The 20,989-nt window shown below is 47.2% G+C and overlaps 1 protein-coding gene across 4 annotated transcripts in view; it reads right to left on the reverse strand.

Moving 5' to 3' along the window:
* Positions 1-1,826: 1,826 nt before the first annotated feature.
* The window catches only part of LOC118210798 (neurexophilin-4), a 98,894-nt gene continuing 79,731 nt past the window's right edge, over positions 1,827-20,989 (reverse strand). For 3 of the 4 annotated variants that reach the window (XM_035387239.1, XM_035387240.1, XM_035387238.1), the window contains exon 3: positions 1,827-4,121. In XM_035387239.1, coding sequence (XP_035243130.1) covers positions 3,306-4,121 — 816 coding nt within the window. In that variant the 3' untranslated portion in view covers positions 1,827-3,305. Of the gene's footprint in view, positions 4,122-11,355; positions 11,481-20,989 lie in introns of those variants that run through there. The other variant, XM_035387241.1, reaches the window with a different exon arrangement.

Consider the following 20,989-nt stretch of genomic DNA (forward strand, 5'->3'; position numbering starts at 1 on the left):
CCATCACCTGAAGCTCAACCTCAACAAAACTGAGCTGCTCTTCTTCCCATACAAGACCTCCTTTCTACGTGAGCTCTGAATCATGGTTGATGGCACCACAGTGACTGCCTCTCACTCTACAAAGAGCCTGGGGGTGGTCCTGGATGACTAACTGGACCTCAAGGAGCACATCAAGGCAACATCACGGTCCTGCAGATTCCTTCTGTACAACATCAGAAGGATTCTACCATACCTGACTACACACTCTACCCAGCTGCTCGTCCAGGATACGGTGACCTCCCGTCTTGATTACTGCAACTCTCTTCTTGCAAGCCTGCCAGCTTGTGCCACTACAGCCACTACAGATGATTCAAAATGCCGCTGCCCGACTCATCTACAACCTTCCCAAATTCTGTATATACAAATACTGTAGCTTGTTCTTCTGCCTTGTCGGCTTTGCAGAGGTTAGGTCAGAATAGTGTTCACTATGTGAACTAAACTGTGTTCTTGGCTAGAAATAGCTGTACAAAATAAGTATTGTATCTTATTGAACCTGTGTTTTGTAGTTGTCCATGACCATAAAATGCACGTTTTGTACGTTGCTTTGGATAAAAGTGTCTGCCAAATAAATGTAATGTAATGTAATGACTCAATTATGCAATTAACATCCTATCATGCTCTGTGGCATGTGTAACAATGCTGAGCTGGGCCAGTTGACCTCCATTTTAGATCAAGATAACAACAGGAAAAGATCCTAGTGACTTTCATAGAGGGTTCATTTTTGGGCACGGATGGCAGGAGTTTGAGTCACAAAGGCTGCTCAACTGGCTCGTGTTTAAACAGGAACAGTGACTAATGTGACATCTGCATTTAGATCTATAAGGAAGACATCAGTAAATAGGGTCGGAAATAGTGGTCAAAAGTGCACATTCGATGACTGTGATGCTTGTGATTAGTGCGATATGTAAAGAAAAACAGAAGAGCAACTCTTTCTCAGGTGACTGAGAATGTAAATGCAGGACGTGATCAGACTGTGTCAGAAAGAACAGTCCATTGACTACTACATAGAGAGGGATATTATAGTAGGGTTGCAGTTCATAAACCCCTCATTACAAAGATGAATGCACATTTGAGAGTTCAGAGGTGCAAAAACCATAGGTACCGATCTACAGAGATGTAGAAAAAAAGTGATATGGTCAGATGAGTCATCCTTCACCATATTCACGACAAGTGGGCGAGTGCATGTGTGGCGTACACCAGGAGAACGGTACAGGCCTGAATGCTTAACCCCTACAGTGAGGGGGTCCAGTGACTCTGCAATGCTGTGGGGGGCATTTTCCTGGCATGACGTGAATCGTATGCTATGGCCTTTGCAATCACCAGATCTCATCCCAATTGAACAGCTATGGGAGATTTTGGACCAACATGTTCAACAGCACTTTCCAACACCATCAAAAGACCAAATGAGGCAATATCTTTAGGAAGAATGGTGTTCCATCCCTCCAGTAGAGCCCCAGAGGCTTGCAGAATCTATGCCAAGGTGCTTTGAAGCTCTCTAGTGGCTCATGGTTGCCCAACATCTTACTAAGACACTTTATATTGGTTTTTCCTTTAATTTGTCACCCATCTGTATTATATATATATATATATATATATATATATATGTATGTAATATATGCATGCTACAATGGCTACTGATACTATATCTGTGCTGCAAAAAGTTATGATGAGAATTAAAGGTGTTCTGGTTGAGAGAAATGTTGTGGTGTCTTTTGGCACTCTGGGGAACTGAAAGGGCTCACAATATGGGGTCCATTCATCAGGAACATAATAGAATATCCAGCAAGTAAAAAGGAAGATTTAATTAGCATTGACGATGTTATTTAATAAAACATCCCCAAACTCCCTGCATCACACTTACAATGAGAGTGAGAATTTAAAAAAATTATTTTTCTTACAGCAAAGAGAAAAGGTAGGAAGGAAAAAGAGAAGGGAAGAACATTTTGTGATATTGTGTGTGATATTCTATCAGGTATGAAGCTGTGTTATAGAGACCAGAATGGGTGGATCCCCATGTTCTTCTCATAGCTCACCATGATGGACACTGGTTCGACACGGAGTGCACACTCCAACATGGCGTGTATTAATGGGTCGTCCCCTGTTAATGGAAATATTTTACTCAGCCTTATATGATGGTTTATTGTTACATAGTACACACAGTTTTTTTTCCAATAAGTATCCATACACATTTTTGAACAATATGCAGAAAAAAAGGACAAGATATGCAAAGAAATATCTGTGATGTTAATTAAACTATCTGAAGGGCTGCTTTGCGCAGTCAAGCTGAATCACAGACAGACTATTTGATAAAAAATAAAGACATTTTACTCTTTCATATTTTATTTTACAGGAGGCGCGATCAGAAAAGAACTATTACAAGTTATATGAGCGATCACTTCCTCTGAGTGCCAGACAGCTCATTACTGTCCTCGGCTTCATCCCAGCAGCCTCGTTACTGCCCATGCCACACTCTCCGCTCGCCTCGCATCCATTTATTCTTTATTTCTCAGGGCTCTCTCTCGGGGAAAGGAAAATGGCGGCTAGTCATTTCAAATGAAACACAAGCCTGGATTCAATCAACAGTCATGTTATCTTTATACATCATTTAATTCCCTGTGTCCACGGTAGCCGGCTGCATTACAACAAGACCTGACACTAATACTTTGTTATATTTTAACATGAATTTTCATATGCATATTATGTCTTTAATGTTTTCCACACGTATTGAAAACAGTAGCAGCACAACCTCTCCAGCTGTAGGCTGTAATTACTGTTCCCACATCCTGCGTTGGTGCTTAGGTACCAGCCAATCGGGGCAGACAAAGCGCTTCCTTCGCTTTTCGGTCTAATGGCAGACATGAAATGACACAACTCAAATGCATTTTTACAAATACTCTGGTATCAGAGACTATAGTTAAATAACAAACTTTGTTTCTCACTTTTGTCCGCTTCTTCTAAATAAACCCGAAGCTCAAACAGAATTAAAATCGACAATATTAATGAAATAAATTCTAAAAAGCATAAATGTTTGCTTTTTTGTGTGAATGTACAGAGAAAATACCCAAATAAAACCGAAACAGATCCTTCAGTCGTGTGTGAGAACAGCTGAGCGATGTCGTCTCCCGTTGTGGACCTCTCTCATTTTCGACCCCCAGATTTAGTTTCAAGGAGAGGAGAGTGGGGGGGGGGGGGGTAAAAGCCAGACTCCGCATAGCCCCATTTTGAAAAAGCCCCTCCTTCATCCTCCTGCCTCTCCGCCCTCTCGCTCATCCAAAGTAAGGGTGGTCATTCTGGAAGTTGTAGTCCGGGCACACCTTCTGCACCAGCTTGTAGTCGAAGCTATAGAAGGAGATGAAGATGCAGATGACCTTGAAGGGCTTGGCGCAGAGCCAGGCGGCGTGGGTCTGCGTGTGCTCCGAGAAGCACGTCTGTGAGGGGTTGTACAGGCAGGGCTTGGGCTTCTTCTCCCGGTTGGTCTTCTCGTACTCCACCCGGCAGTTGAAGGCTTTGACTTCCTTGGGGTCGGTGGTGGACTGGCGCTGCTGATGGAGCTGCTGGATCTCCGGGGGCAGCTGGTGCTGCTGGAACACCTCAAACTCCACCACCTTGGAGGGCGGCACGATGCTGACGGACACATTGCCCAGGCTGGACGAGTTGTGGCGGAAGTAGACGGTGAAGGTGCCGTTGATGTGGTCCACGATCTTGCCGGTCACCAGCAGGCTGAACTTGACCGTCTTGATGTTGACGTAGAAGTCCCCCCAGCCGAAGATCTTCTTGGTCTTCAGGGCTGTCTTCAGCGAGGGCTTGCGCTTGGAGCGGTACCCGGTCTGGTCCAGCAGGAGGGACTGGTTCCGAGCCCAGTCGTAGGGGTTCAGGAAGCTGTAGCTGGGGGGCTTGGACTTCAGAGGGGTGTGGTCCATGCTGGAGAATATCCGGGAGTTTGGGTAAGGGGGCTTGACCCCGTCCGCCGCCCCTCCCCCGACTCCCCGCATGTCGTACGGAAGGGGCTTCACCACGGACCCCGCGGGACCCAGGTCTAGGTAGTCCAGAGATTTGGCCACCTGCTTCTCAAGTCCTTGTACCTGAGGAAACAGGCACAAAACCCATCAGAATTGCTACTGAGAGAACAATACAATCACAGCATCACCACAGATTCCACAGACAGCCAGCTCTGCATTCCAAACGTGGACAGCGCTATCCACCAGCTGTTGATATGGAAGTAGTACTATGTGACGAATCCTCTGAAAATTCATCAAAGGCCTTGACTGTGACCCTTATTTCTGAACTGCTCCTTTTCTCTTGGAGGACTTGGGGGTTCGTGGCGATGTTGAAAAACAGAAAAGCGTTACACATTGATACTCCTTTACTTTTATTTAATCTTCAAAATGGAGTGAGCAGGCAAGGAACAAAAATGCGCAACATTGCCCTTAGCCCTCACTTCTTTTTTAAAAAACCTTTCCCTGGTGGGAGTCTAACTTCTCAGCCATAATCTCTTAACGTTATCCAATTACAGGCACACAGCAAAGCAGAACCACAGAAGGCCTAAAATATGAACTGCATCACACAAAACTCAGGCTATATTATCGAGGCCACATGTATGTTAAATGTATGTTAAGTACAGACAATGGAGGATCAGTACTGTCACACGTCCCTGAAAACCCCCGTTATGAAGAGGAACGTCCCGTAGCTAAGAAAATGAAAAAGTGGGAACTGAGCATTGGTTAGGTCTGTATAATCCGTGGTATCACCTGTGTTGGGGAGTAGTTTAACTACATGTAGTTAAACTTGTACTTTAATTGCATTTTCCAGCAGTTTGCTGGTAGTTCAACTAAATTCAAATGTGTGTAGCCGTTGTAGCAGTTAATGGCTTTTTAGTCACTTTGAGGTGTAGTTAACAACAGAAACTACCAACTACTTCTGGCCATAAAATATTTTTCTCCACACCCCATTGACCAAATGGCGCCTCCTCTCTCTCTTTTTCCTCCAATCCTGATTGGTGGGAAGCACTCCGCTCCACATTGCTGGCTATCCTCACTGAGCTGTATAGGGGTTCTCCCCACTGAGCTGTATAGGGGTTCTCCCCACTGAGCTGTATAGGGGTTCTCCTCACTGAGCTGTATAGGGGTTCTCCCCACTGAGCTGTATAGGGGTTCTCCTCACTGAGCTGTATAGGGGTTCTCCTCACTGAGCTGTATAGGGGTTCTCCTCACTGAGCTGTATAGGGGTTCTCCTCACTGAGCTGTATAGGGGTTCTCCTCACTGAGTTGTATAGTGGTTCTCCCCACTGAGCTGTATAGGGGTTCTCCCCACTGAGCTGTATAGGGGTTCTCCCCACTGAGCTGTATAGGGGTTCTCCCCACTGAGCTGTATAAGGGGTTCTCCCTGCTGAGCTGTATAGGGGTTCTCCTCACTGAGCTGTATATGGGTTATCTCCACTGAGCTGTATAGTGGTTCTCCCTGCTGAGCTGTATAGGGGTTCTCCCCACTGAGCTGTATAGGTGTTCTCCCCACTGAGCTGTATAGGGGTTCTCCTCTCTGAGCTGTATAGGGGTTCTCCCCACTGAGCTGTATAGGGGTTTTCCTCACTGAGCTGTATAGGGGTTCTCCCCACTGAGCTGTATAGGGGTTCTCCCCACTGAGCTGTATAGTGGTTCTCCCCACTGAGCTGTATAAGGGGTTCTCTCCACTGAGCTGTATAGGGGTTCTCCCTGTGTGCAAAAAGAAAGCATTGCTAACTTGTGTCATGTTTGGGAAACAGCCATGGTGCTATTTAAGCAAATGCTTTGCACATACTCAACAGAAAAAAAAATCTTTTCACCTGTGAACTTGCATTTACAAACAACATTTCTCTTTAGGATAGCTTGGCTGTATTTCAACTACTTTCAGTGTAACACAATTAGTACTTTGTACAGCTATGCTATCAAAGTAGTTTCTCCATCTCTGGGCATTGCTATTTATAATGAAGGAAAGAATGAATTCATTTTTTATTTTTGTGTCATGCCATCTAAAATGGCCGATACCACAGGGGATTACACGACACACAATTACAGCAACATCAGACATACACTTATAGGACACAGATGAGAAATAACGACTTATCTGCTTCTCTCCTGAAATTCTTTGCCGACCGTCATGTACATTCATACTCAAACATTACAAGAAACAGCCTTCCATTTTTCACTGACAGCAATGGAATGGAACACAATAAGGCACTTTTAATTGCCCCCGAAGTCTTCAAGTAAATTACACTCACAATATAAAAACGTGTTTCATAATTTAGGAAAAAAAATAGCTTGTCAAACAGTGCTAAGCAGGACATTTATCAGAGAGCAGTTCCCCAGCCTGTGTGTGGGGAGGAGCCTAACCCCACAGGAGCACTCTGAAGCAGATTCACTGAGCCTCAGTAACCCCCCAGGAGCACTCTGAAGCAGAATCACTGAGCCTCAGTACCCCCCCAGGAGCACTCTGAAGCAGAATCACTGAGCCTCAGTAACCCCCCAGGAGCACTCTGAAGCAGAATCACTGAGCCTCAGTACCCCCCCAGGAGCACTCTGGAGCAGATTCACTGAGCCTCAGTACCCCCCCAGGAGCACTCTGAAGCAGATTCACTGAGCCTCAGTACCCCCTCAGGAACACTCTGAAGCAGATTAATCCAGCCCCTGTATGTTATTTACAGGTGTGGTACACTTAATCCAGCCCCTGTGTGTTATTCACAGGTGTGGTACACTTAATCCAGCCCCTGTGTGTTACATGCCCACACACATACACACTAACATAGACATACCAACACACATACCCACACACACGTGCATACACACACACACACACACACAAACACATACACTCACACATACACATACCCACACACACACATGCACACACACACACACCAACACGCATACCCACACACACGTGCATACACACACGCACACACACACACAGACACACACAGTTCGGCTATCCTGCTGCTGAGCCAGAGTCTTGCTGAGTAAGTTGCATGGACAGCTGTGTGCCACAACTACTCACATACACATTCATCAATCACTGAAACCAATTACAAATTCATTCTTCCATTTATTCTGGTATTAATCAATAAAACTGTTAATGCATTCCACCATTAATTTATCTGCCAATTCCAGTGGTCAGTCAGCTACATGCCCCTGGGTTGAATATTAAGCTGAAATGACTGAGGTGAAATAATTGCAAACGCATTGATTTAAAAAAAAGGAACTAATGAATTACTATGCATTGATGAATGACTGTATGAAGGGTTGGGGGAAAAATAAAATTTCACTGTGAGGAAAAGCACTGCTGGCATCTAAAATGAAAAAACAAGGCACAAATAAAGCCATCGTTGTGTATGCGCCGTATGCATGATTGGACCTGCTGAGCTCGGAACGGACGGCAGGTTAAAAAAGCGTGTTGCTGCGAGTTTCCAGGGGGAGTGAAACAGCGTGGCACCTGCAGCCCCACGCGTGTGCCCACAGCCACACCAGCCAGGCCCGCAGCCTCACGCGTGTGCCCAGAGCCACACCAGCCAGGCCCGCAGCCTCACGCGTGTGCCCACAGCCACACCAGCCAGGCCTGCTGTACGGCCGACCGCAGCCTCCCGCCCTGCCAGACGTCTACGGGCACGCCGAGCTCGCCACAGCCACCTGCCCTGCCGGGGTCTACAGACACACTGAGCTCCCCACAGCCACTGGCCCTGCTGGGGGTCTACAGGCACTCCAATTTCCCCACCCCCACAGCCACCTGCCCTGCCGGGGTCTACGAGCACACTGAGCTCCCCACAGCCACTGGCCCTGTTGGGGGTCTACAGGCACACTGAGCTCCCCACCCCCACAGCCACCTGCCCTGCCGGGGTCTACGAGCACACTGAGCTCCCCACTGCCACTGGCCCTGCTGGGGGTCTACAGGCACTCCAATTTCCCCACCCCCACAGCCACCTGCCCTGCCGGGGTCTACGGGCACACTGAGCTCCCCACCTGCCCTGCCAGACGTCTACGGGCACACTGGGCTCCCCACAGCCACTGGCCCTGCTGGGGGTCTACAGGCACACTGAGCTGCCCACCCCCACAGCCACCTGCCCTGCCGGGGGTCTACAGGCACACTGAGCTCCCCACTCCCACAGCCACCTGCCCTGCCGGGGGTCTACGGGCACACTGGGCTGCTCTCCACACCCGTACCGCTTCAGGGTCATTACAGACTCCCGGCATGCCTGTCACATCCCCGAGTCAGCGCAACGCCAGATTCATTTACAGCACAGGGTCCCGTGTTAACCCAGCTCCAGCAGAGATTAAATAAGGGCTCGGGTGCAGGAGAGCGGGGAGATAACTAACGGGCTTCACATTATGAAAATATTACTGGAGAGAGATTAATCATATTTATTTAACTCTCCCGCCATTCGTTGGAGACATAGAGATGGTAATTTTGCGTGTTTAACCTGAAATAGGTCGTTCAAGGTCAATGCATCCATCTAAAAAGTTTGGGCTACATTTTACCTGGCGTTAGGTTTTGCCCCACTCTCCCCTACTCTCTCCTTTTCTTTTCTGTCATTCTGTCGTCCCCCTTTTCTAGCCCAGTCGCGTTTCCTTCGCCTGTACCCATCGCTGCGACCTCCGCTTGGTATTTGGGAGAGGGCAAACAAGCGTGTGATGTCACCAGATGCCCCTCATCGCACTGCAGCTCGCAAGTCAGGCTCGCACAGACATGAGTAAGAGGAGTGCAGCTCAACAGGCTGGCATCCAACTGCCCTGGAACAGAGCCTTAACAGATACCAGACCATGGGGCCCATTAACACACTGGAACAGAGCCTTAACAGATACCAGACCATGGGGCCCATCTACACACTGGAGCAGAGCCTTAACAGATACCAGACTATTGGGCCCATCTACACCCTGGAACAGAGCCTTAACAGATACCAGACCATGGGGCCCATCCACACACTGGAACAGAGCCTTAACAGATACCAGACCATGGGGCCCATCCACACACTGGAACAGAGCCTTAACAGATACCAGAACCTGAGGCCCATCCACACACTGGAACAGAGCCTTAACCAATACCAGACCATTGTATAACATACCAGACTCATGTAAATATTGATTTAAACATTCACAACTCTGTTTAGTGGTGATCTGTGAAGGGTAAGATTAGGGTTAATCACAGAGGAATTAGGTTCAAAGCTGTTCTGTAAAGCTGCTTTGTGACAATGCCCTTCGTACAAATAAAACTGAAGTGTATTGAAATGACATGCTGGAATCTTGAGCTCAAGCACATCCATTTTAACGGATACATGTAGCACAGTATCCGCTGCTCAGTACAGTGTCAGCAAAACTAGTTTTTACCAGACTGGCGTTCAACCAGACCCCAAAATGGTGGCAGCAGACCAGCAGGGAAGTAGAGATAGCTGGTTACTTTGCGTGGAGATGTACATTGCTAAGACAGCAACCCTGAGTGTTTCCCCAAATACAGGATAACATTTCCAATGTCAGTCACGTCTCTCTCTCTCTCTCTCTCTCTCTCCCTTTCTCCCAGGAGGCAAGGGCCACTCTCTCTGTTTGAGGGGGTCATAATAAAAAATAAAAAAGAATTTAACAACAGACTCTTTCTCACACTGTGCGGTAAGCAGAGCTGGGCGTTCAGTGGACTGGCCTCTCTGCCCGAACAAGCCCCCAGCCCATGGACTCCAGACTGTCATTTAGGTTTCTCAGGCACATAACCCAGACAGTATATCAATCAATCATGACTTTAGTGCCTGGAATCCAAGTGCTCCAATGTCTTCTTTTTTATTTATTTATTTATTTTTTGTTGGCAGGCTCAGGCAGATCTCTACGCCCTTCTGGAAAACACATTTGAGAATGCATTTCACCGTGGAGCCGTGCTCATTTACTTAGATCACAGCTTCAGGATACTTGAGACAGATTCAATCTAGCCACTACACCTTCTAAGCAACTAATTTATATATCTGGCCAAAGTGCAGACCACAGTTGGAGACTGGCTGTGTGCAGTTAAAATGCCCTGTTGACACAATTGCTGCATGCTCGCTCTGCCTAGTACTGTTTAACGAGACATAAAAATGAATAAATGAAATCAACCGACAGTATATAGAATAGCGCTGCCAGAGCTACTTGCGTAATGTCAGAACCCACATGAAGGGATTTACAATTAAATTAAAAATTTTGGAATATCAGCCACAAAACCTGGAGAGCTTATTCGTGAATCCATAAAGGTCCTTTTTCAAAACTTGTAATTACACAGGTTTCCCAAGTTCCTTGTTCATTCAAAATATAGTTAAATAAGTATATTTTACGAGCCTATATGCCACGATGTGCAGTGTGTTTAGCAGTTTAGGGGTTTTCAACCGTTTCTGATAGAGAGACCCCTAACCCAGGCTCAAATGCACCCGCATTGCACCCCCATCATAAATTACACAACAAGGGGTTATATTAATTTACAAAAAGGGGATTATATTTTTAAATATTCTCTCAAATCTATTTTTAGCGATTGCTCATCAAGTCTAGCCAGGGACCCCCTGCAGTACCTTCAAGGACCCCCTGTTGAACACCCAGGGCTCTAGATTAGATACTATTAGACTCGTTCATAATTGTATAAGTACAAACGCCCAACATAACCGCCTCCTGCATAAACGACCTCCTGGTTTCGTCTGTACGTAAATGTTAATGTAAATTGCTCATCGAGATTGACAGCTTGGCGAATTTCCACTTTTACCGGAGTGCAGCAGCAAATATTTTTACTTTACGATCTTGGGACATCCCCCGGCCTATGCGATTGACTGTCTGTGTCCCCGCGAAGTCGAATAGTGGGGCAATGAGAACAAAACCGTTTGTTGAATCAATTTGTTTTTGCATTTTAAATATTTAGAATGTGACTGCAATGCCTGCCATGCTTATTTTCATTTTTACCGGTTTCGTGTAATTGCCTCTGGTGCCTTTCAGCTCGTTTATGCGGGGGAAACAGCTACAATTCCTGTGTTAATTCAACTTTAACAGGGACCGTAATTATGTACCCTGTAAGAGTCGAAGTAACAATGAATGTTTTACTGTGTAGAAGCCTATGCGTTTCGATGGTATAGTTTTTCAGACAATGCATATGCTACCTAATATCAAACTGAAATAAACTGTAACCACTTGGTGTATGTCTTACCTCGGTGTTATCTATATATCGATAAGTGTTTCGGTTTGTCTGGAGCCTATATTGTTTTAATATGTCTGTGAATGGTATCATCACACACTATTCATTTACTTAATTGATACTACAGTGCACTGATAATTAAAAATAAATGAATTTACCTACCGACCAAACGAATTGTGTTTCCGAATTGTGTTCTCGTCTTTAATGCCAGTAGGACTGCAATTATTTTGTGTTTTAGGAAAGCCTCCGAATGGAAATAGGCCATACCCAGCGTTCACCAAACTCCGTCAGAAGAACAAAATGAGCTGTTTCGCAGTTAACTTAGCACTCAACATTTTGCTTTCAAAGGGTTTCCTTAAAAGACGTGCAGTGAAACGCTAATTACAGGGGAAACCGTTTTATTCTGGGAGCCATTGATTTTCCTTCCAGAAAAGTGCTATGTCTATGTCAGTGTTTCTAATAAAAAATGTAGGCCTATGACACAAATACCGAATACAAATAATCGACCAAAGGGGATATTGTCTGCTTTTTTCAGTCGTATAATTCGCCCAAAACTTAATCCTTTTGAAATGCAGTACATCAGATTGCCTCTTCCTCAGTCTGCGCAGTAGGCCTATGCGGTGTTTGTGCTGTGTGTTTGTGTTTTAAATCAAACCGATAATTACTTCGCAGTGGTCCCGCGCACAGCTCACGGTTGACAGGTTCATTGAAGTGATCCATATGTTATTCCAAACACAAAAGTATTAAAATTGCAACCTTTCACAACTAATCATGAAATAAAGCTTTCACTGCGATGTGCACAATTTTTATATTTCAGTTTTCCTATCGCCGCAGTTTCTGTTTTTAGCGACAGGGAAAATATGAAGGGCTTGATTCGGATCGGATGATGGAGTGACTTTCCCAGTCAGATCCTGTATACATATGTATGATGTGGAGAGAATTTAATATAAAGGGAATCTGATTTCGGGGCGTGGGGGAGAACGAGATCCGGGGGAAATGTTATTACTGGGGAGAAGAGAAGAGAGCAGGAGAGCCGAGAGAGAACTCGCGCTGTCTCATAGCGTTCGAAACATTAATAATGTTTAACTTAATTTGGCTGTCTATGCGCAAAAAGCATTTAAGCCTGCTGAAACGGAGCTAAAGCTACTGTATGCGCATATGGTTAGAAACGCTACAAACGGTGATTGGACAAGACACCTTTCAAAGAGTTGTCACAGAAGGAACGCTGTGCACCCACGACCGGTCAATGGGAGGGGTCAGCCGTTTGCAAAAACTGGCCATCGGTTCACCACCGATGGACAACATTTTCATCGTTAGGATGGATCGGATCAATAATCGTCTCGGTAGATGGCCCTGTTGCCAAAGCGCACACCTAAATGTTTGCTCACTCGCTAATTATACAAGCGCTTGATGGAAGCACGAGGAGACAGACCGCTGAGACTTGGCACGCGGGTTTCCCGGAGGGAATAATCTCTGCTCCGGGGGCAGTCACCCCACCGGCGCTCCGCGGCTCTTCGTTTGTCTAATTGGAGTTTTATTTGCGACAATCAATCCCCTTCCGCCGCCTTTCCCGACGCCCTCCGCTTCTGCCGCATCGATCAGCTGTCGCGGGGGAAATTCAGATGGTGAATTCAGCACCTCCCACGCTGGACATCGCCTGACATAGCGTAAAACTAGTGTGATTACGGCAGTTTGTGCTTACGCTGCATCTTCTGCTGACGTCTCGGGAGAAGTTTCCGTTTTTATACTGTTTTTCGCGTTGTGGGAATACTTTGTTGGGTGGTGGTGTGCAAGCAAACTGCAACAAAGACGCGAAGGTCCCTGGACCAGTCTGGAAACTGAACAGGGAGGCCCTGCACACAGGCCTTACGGCGGGAGGATTCACGTTAGAGACCAGGTCCCACAGCTCAACCCAACCTCATTCACGATGACGCTTCCAGCTGTGCGTGTTGTCCGGTTTTGACAAACTCTAAATATGGCAACGCTAACCCTGTAGCACGCAGGCGTGAAAACCCTGGTTCATATTCATTCGCATAAGTATGCAACGTGCAAAATGTAAACCAACTGGCCCTGGGCATGGATGCCAGCACGGCGAAGGATAATGGGATTGATTTACCAGAACTCTGCAGGTCCGATGAGGGGCGATAGTACCAATTCTCAGGCATGCTCAGTCTTTATGGGGGGGTCATAGAAATGTGGAGAGACCGCATTCAGTCTCTGACAATGACCACGCAATAAATAAAGCATTTTTTTTCTTCAGGGAAACGGCCAGCCAAAAATGACATTTAATTACACAGAGCAAAATAAGGCCCACAGGAACAGATAAACTGGAGAGAGAGAGAGAGAGAGAGGGAGAGAGAGAGAGAGAGAGAGCAATTTGGCAGTCTGGTGGCATCCGCTGGATTATCATGAAAATGAAAGCTACTGACTCAGGGAGTGCCGCACTCGGAGGAAACGGAGCCACGTCAGATAAGGTTGCGAGGGGGACGGAGGAAGAGAAAGAGAGGCGCGCGAGGGAGGAAGAGAAAGAGAGGCACGTGAGGGAGGAAGAGGAACGAGAGGCGGGAGACGAGAGGGTGTCGGGGTGAGAGAGCAAACACGGAGCAGCGAGAAAGGGCTTCTGACCGAGGGATCGCTCCCCCCTTTTGTTTAAAATATATCGCTGCTGGTGACGAATCGAAGGAGGGACGCCGAGCCAGTCCAGTGGAAAACGCAGCAAGGCGGATGTGAGCCACAGGGCGCGGCCCGCGCGATTCCCGCTGTTAGCGCTCAGGCGATCGGCGAATCGCTGCACAGACCAACACTGCCTGTTCCACAGTGTTCAGCGCGCAGTGCGCGTCAGTGCGCCTACGCGTGTGAGCGTGTGTAAGATCCTGTTATCTCTTCATGAGCTGAACGGCCTATTCTCGCCAGTGTTCCCGTGCGCTCATTTATATTATTTTATGTTTCTACTGTATATATATTTTGATTATTCTTTGGAAAATCCCTATTAATGAATTTTTACAGAAAACAAACTTAGAAGTCTACTGATCAATTTTCAGAGTCTACTGAATCATCCATCCATCCATCCATTCATCGACCCTCTTTATTAGCTGCTTGTTCCTGGTCCGTGGCACTGGAGCCTATCCCAGCGTGCACTGGGCAGGAGGCAGGAATACATCCGGGACAGGTCGCCAGTCCATCGCAGGGCACACGCACACCATTCACTCACACGTTTTTGCCTGCCTAATTTAGAGTCTCCAGTTAATCTAACCTGCATGTCTTTGGACTGTGGGAGGACAGCGGAGTACCTGGAGGAAACCCACATGGACACGGGGAGAACATGCAAACTCCGCACAGAAAGGCCCAGGCAGGGATTCAAACTCACTATCGTCTTCCTCTGCAGTGCCAGTGCTACTCACTGCACCACCAAGCCTCCATATACATGATAATGCTGATATACGTCTGCGATGGACTGGCAACCTGCCCAGGGTGTATTCCTGCCTCTCGCCCAATGCATGCTGGGACAGGAGCCCCCCAACCCTGACCAGGATTAAGCAGTTTAGAAAATGAATAGCTGGATGGATGGATGCTTATATAAATGATACAAATGTAAAAGTTGTGCTTTATTTAATTTATAGAAATAGCTTCCTTTATTCACCGCTCTGCTTAACTGGCATGTCATAGAATACTCCACAGCCTGGCACGTTTAACCTACCGCCTGAAATGAGAAAGCTGCACTATCTTTCCGGATAAATTCCATTTTCACGGAACACAGTAGGTACAGATGATGGTTGTAAAAACTCATTCTAAGAGATATATCTTATCTCGGTTACACAGGACGATGTTCTAGGCCTTTCCGGTTGAATTTACTAGTATCTAATCGCAGTGTTCTTCAAAAATGGCTTTTATCCTCTGCAGATTATTGATGTTGAATTTGTGTGACAATCTTTAATACGTACTTGTAAAAATTGGTTTAAGAAATTCATCTCACATTCTTGAGCATGAAATACAAATTTATTCAACTTTGCGATGATTATGCTCCTCTTTTGAGGAGGCATGATGGGAAATATCAGCTGCCTCTGTTTGAAGTGACTAAAGTCAGACAAAAGAAATCAAAAATTTGCCAGTTCTTCCAGAGGGGAGATTGATGACGTATGTAATGATTTTTAAATTAATTTTATTGCACACCCCAATCAATTTATTTGGTCATAGAGAGAAAAAAGATTTTAATTTTCTATTTCTGAAATCATTTTGAGCATCATAATTATTCAGATTCTGCACTGAAAGGTCTGTGCTATTCAACGCATTAAGGACGGTCTAAATCAGTGGTTCCCGAAGTTGCACTTCCCTTGTATGTTGAAGTGCATAAATAAAATACATGCAATTGTATGTGCAGTTCATTTATCAGGTGCAGTGTTCAGTTTGGCCAATGTCCCAGCCAATTTATAATTTACACCAGGAACCCCTGGTCTGAATGCCAATACAGAACTATTAGCCAGAGGATTTGTTAATTCACACTTTGCAATTTGTTTGACCTTTTTACAAATAAATACAGAAAGACATGCACATATATGCAAAAGTATTTGTGCAAGCAATATACATAAATTGGTTGTGCAGTATTCTGGTACCACTGGATGATGTGAGAGTTCACATTCAAGCTTTCTGTACCGGTGCCGAGCCGCACTGACTGGCAGCACAACACCACTGGACTACTGCACCTCCAGCCTGGCATACTGCACCTCCAGCCTGGCCTACTGCACCTCCAGCCTGGACTACTGCACCTGCAGCCTGGACTACTGTACCTGCAGCCTGGCCTACTGCCCCTCCAGCCTGGCCTACTGCACCTCCAGCCTGGTCTACTGCACCTCCAGCCTGGCCTACTGCACCTGCAGCCTGGACTACTGCACCTGCAGCCTGGCCTACTGCCCCTCCAGCCTGGCCTACTGCACCCACAGCCTGGACTACTGCACCTCTAGCCTGGCCTACTGCACCTGCAGCCCGGCCTACTGCACCTCCAGCCCAGCCTACTGAACCTCTAGCCTGGCCTACTGCACCCACAGCCTGGCCTACTGCCCCTCCAGCCTGGCCTACTGCACCAGCAGCCTAGACTACTGCACCTCCACCCTACCTACTGCACCTCCAGCCCGGCCTACTGCACCTCTAGCCTGGCTACTGCACCCACAGCCTGGCCTACTGCACCTCCAGCCTGGCCTACTGCACCTCTAGCCTGGCCTACTGCACCCACAGCCTGGCCTACTGCACCTCCAGCCTGGCCTACTGCACCAGCAGCCTGGCCTACTGCTACTCCAGCCTGGCCTACTGCACCTCTAGCCTGGCCTACTGCACCTCCAGCCTGGCCTACTGCACCTCTAGCCTGGCCTGCTGCACCTCCAGCTCGGCCTACTGCACCTCTAGCCTGGCCTACTGCACCCACAGCCTGGCCTACTGCTGCTCCAGCCTGGCCTACTGCTCCTCTAGCCCAGCCTACTGCTGCTCCAGCCTGGCCTACTGTTGCTCCAGCCCGGCCTACTGCACCTCCAGCCCTACCTACTGCACCAGCAGCCTAGACTACTGCACCTCCAGCCCGGCCTACTGCACCTCCAGCCCTACCTACTGCACCTCCAGCCCGGCCTACTGCACCTCTAGCCTGGCCTACTGCACCCACAGCCTGGCCTACTGCACCTCCAGCCTGGCCTACTGCACCTCTAGCCTGGCCTACTGCACCTCCAGCCCGGCCTACTGCACCTCCAGCCTGGCCTACTGCACCTCCAGCCTGGCCTACTGCACCAGCAGCCTGGCCTACTGCTACTCCAGCCTGGCATACTGCACCTCTAGCCTGGCCTACTGCACCTCCAGCCTGGCCTACTGCACCTCTAGCCTGGCCTACTGCACCTCCAGCCCGGCCTACTGCACCTCTAGCCTGGACTACTGCACCTCTAGCCCGGCCTACTGCTGCTCCAGCCTGGCCTACTGTTGCTCCAGCCCGGCCTACTGCACCTCCAGCCCTACCTACTGCACCTCCAGCCTGGCCTACTGCACCAGCAGCCTGGCCTACTGCACCTCCAGGCTTGCTCCGGCAGTGATTTGTGCAACCGGAGATACAGAAAGCCTGAGCCTATTAAACCCTCCACCCCCCCCCCATCCCTCTCTCCACCTGTCCCGTCCCAGAACAGTCTTTTCCACACAGGCCTTGACCGGGTGACTCAAACTCCAGTCCGGGGTGCCTGTAGCACCTGCTGCCTGTTTTTAGGGTGCTTCAGCTCTTAAGTGCTTCATTTGAGTTGCCCGTTAGCTAAAGAGCCCACACACCTGGGTTCTGAGACCTAACCTGGCTGCTGACTGACAGGAAACTATAACCACTGGCGGATGCTGAGTTTGAGAGCCCAGGTCTAAAGCACAGGCATTCCAGGTGCACTGTTATGAAACTAGCCCCCTCCTCCGACCCCCCAGGTACCCCATTTACCTGAGCTCAGATCAGCTATGAAATAAGGGAGAATGAAAACAGTGTGTATGAAGAAATCTGAGAACTGGACCGAGTAAAGACTGTGCAGTCCACATCCAGTGCAAAGTAAAGAACTATTCCCTCACATTCTATAAGGAGAGCAATGAGTGGATAAGTCCTTTCTTTAGACACCGGGCTCAGGATCTGAAGTGTGTGCACTGAGACCACACCAGCAGTCAGCAGATGTTCTAACATACATTTCTTAAGAAAATGTTCTAAATCCATCTTGTCAGATGAAGCCGAGAAGTGCAAATTGTGTCAAAAAGCACTCCCTTATTTCTGAACGTAGGATCATTTTCTTTTCTTGTTACGCAGGGGAGACTTGCGACTATTAAATATGTCGAAGCTACTGACATTAAAGCCAGGGCTGCATTTGAAGACGATGCCTACCTTTCGCTACGTTTACACCGTTTCATCACCACGAGCGCAGCTGCTGAGAACACACGCAGTCCACGGAGAATTCACTTCCTGTAGTTCATTCAGAACTTCCTGTAGTTCTAATGCTTCAGAAACATGCCTTCAAAAAATGTTATCATTAGCAAAAGCAGTTCAAGCCATATTTCAATCTATTGAGAAAGCTGATGGTTCAGGAGGTGAAAGTGAAAGTGCACTTTCTGGGGACATGGATTTTTTGTTTCCATGCAACGGACCCAATCGAGAACGACGGAAATCCGACGTGAATACCACTATTCAAATAGGTCATGTGTCTTTACTGCTTGTGTAATAAAATATGAATGTTACTATCTGCTTAAATATACTACTGCTATTTACTATTACAGCTATTGAACTATTGTTTTACACACAATAGAAAACCTGCAGTTATTCTCACACTGTGTTAGGTACATTGAGATTTCGTGTCACTTTCACTTTTGAAGCAAACTGCCAAATGCTTCAATGGCCTGTAAGCTAATCGTTCAGTTTATAGCAAAATAATAATAATAATAATAATAATAATAATAATAATGATAATAATAATAATTAGTGGTTGAATAGTTATTTTGAAAGTTTTGTATCATAGTTAATTATCATGCTAATCTTTTTATTTTATATGATTGTTAAGCATAATTATTGTTTGTACTGGTTGCATGTTAAATAATTTCTGTCGGTCTCATGTGTGAACAGAGCCAGAGCTGTAAGACGTAAGACGTCTTGGCACTGTTCCAGATCAGGATCTGGTAATATTTATGGAAATCTTCCACTACAGCTCTGATGTGAACAAAGAGCAGCATTCATGGGCAAGGCACACAACAGGGTACAAAAGGGTCCAACGCTCTTGCGTAAGACCCTCTGTTTCTGGCTCAGTTTCTTTAATAAATACTGAATCTGCCCTCTAAACAATTCTCGCACGAACATGAATGAGATTTTGCACCTACTTTAGAAGCTAGGCCATTGGAGCTGCAATGTGTGCTTTTGCCTTTTGTGATTTTTTAATGACTTATTTTAGGAGTGGAATGACATCGATAACATGGTAAACATGAATTGCCTTGCGCTGTGGGTGGACGTTCCCGCCTTTCCGGATCCATCCAGTCACCTGACACGGCCGCAATCTCCCGTATGAGAGAACTACAGTATGAGAGAATGGAGGAAGTCTGTGCTCAACCTGGATAATGGCAGTGTGAAGAGTGGTGTGCGTGAAAGGGGCTGGACACAAAATGGCGGCTCACCGGGGCCTCGGTGCAGTGGTATTAAAGGCAGAGGGACAACCTGTTTCACACCTGCCCTGCAGGGGGCACCACACCACAGTCCCCAGGCACTAAATAACCACGATTGACACGCACGTGTGTTACTGCTGGAGTTTGAGACCTGACTGTGAAAATAGGGCCTGTGGTTTCACTGGGAGGAAGAAAATGTCCGTGCTTGGATGGAAGAATCTGAACGCAGAGGGCCAGGGGGAAGTATGACCTCACTGTGTCAAAATGGAGGCCACCAAATCACAGACACGAAGGTGGCGTTGAGAGTGAGGAGGAGCCGCTCATATTTGAAATTAAAACGGGCTGGAATGTATTCAGCGAGAGATAAGATTGAGAAGCGCGGGGCGGTATTCACACGGACGTCCTGCGGAACCGTGACGTACGTCTGAAAAGGAAAAAAAAGATCAAAAAAACGATAAAAAGGAAATTTTTTGTGGTTTTTATTAATGTGACCAAAATGGAAAAAAAGCTTTAGCAGAATCTTTGACCTCAAAGATGAAAAATGGAGTGAGGGTGGGTGGAATATGGAATTAAAAAAGTTTCTCTCTCGGAAGGGCGGGGCTGTGAAAGCTCGTAACAGACTCGGGTCCCACGCGTTTGAAGATTTGGGAGAAAATGAAACCGCAGCTCTGCATTTTCGCCAGAGCAATCAAGAGAGACGAGAGAAATGTTAAACAGGAACGCTCGACACAAAGGACGGTGTGCGGCCAGTCCAGGAACAAGATGACATTTCCTCCGACAGAGGAAGAAAAAAAAGGGAAGGAAGACGTGGAGTTGCTGAGAATGCAGAGCAGCAGCCGGGGAAGATGCGAGGAGGGAGAGGAATAAAGAGCTCTCGATAGGAGCCTCACTCTCGCTGTAATGGTCTATCACTGAGAGGTGTGAGAGGGAGAGGAATAAAGAGCTCTCGATAGGAGCCTCTTGCTGTAATGGTCTATCACTGAGAGGTGTGAGAGGGAGAGGAATAAAGAGCTCTCGATAGGAGTCTCTCTCTCACTGTAATGGTCTATCGCTGGGAGGTGTGAGGGGGAGAGGAATAAAGAGCTCTCGATAGGAGCCTCTCTCTCGCTGTAATGGTCTATCACTGGGAGGTGTGAGGGGGAGAGGAATAAAGAGCTCTCGATAGGAGCCTCTCTCTGTAATGGTCTATCACTGGGAGGTGTGAGGGGGAGAGGAATAAAGAGCTCTCGATAGGAGCCTCTCTCTCTGTAATGGTCTATCACTGGGAGGTGTGAGGGGGAGAGGAATAAAGAGCTCTCGATAGGAGCCTCTCTCTCACTGTAATGGTCTATCACTGGGAGGTGTGAGGGGGAGAGGAATAAAGAGCTCTCGATAGGAGCCTCTCTCTCGCTGTAATGGTCTATCACTGAGAGGTGTGAGAGGGAGAGGAATAAAGAGCTCTCGATAGGAGCCTCTCTCTCGCTGTAATGGTCTATCACTGGGAGGTGTGAGGGGGAGAGGAATAAAGAGCTCTCGATAGGAGCCTCTCTCTCGCTGTAATGGTCTATCACTGAGAGGTGTGAGAGGGAGAGGAATAAAGAGCTCTCGATAGGAGCCTCTCTCTCTCTGTAATGGTCTATCACTGGGAGGTGTGAGGGGAGAGGAATATAGAGCTCTCGAT

The sequence above is a fragment of the Anguilla anguilla genome, chromosome 13 (genome assembly GCF_013347855.1).
Source record: "Anguilla anguilla isolate fAngAng1 chromosome 13, fAngAng1.pri, whole genome shotgun sequence".
NCBI classification, from domain to species: Eukaryota; Metazoa; Chordata; class Actinopteri; order Anguilliformes; family Anguillidae; genus Anguilla; species Anguilla anguilla.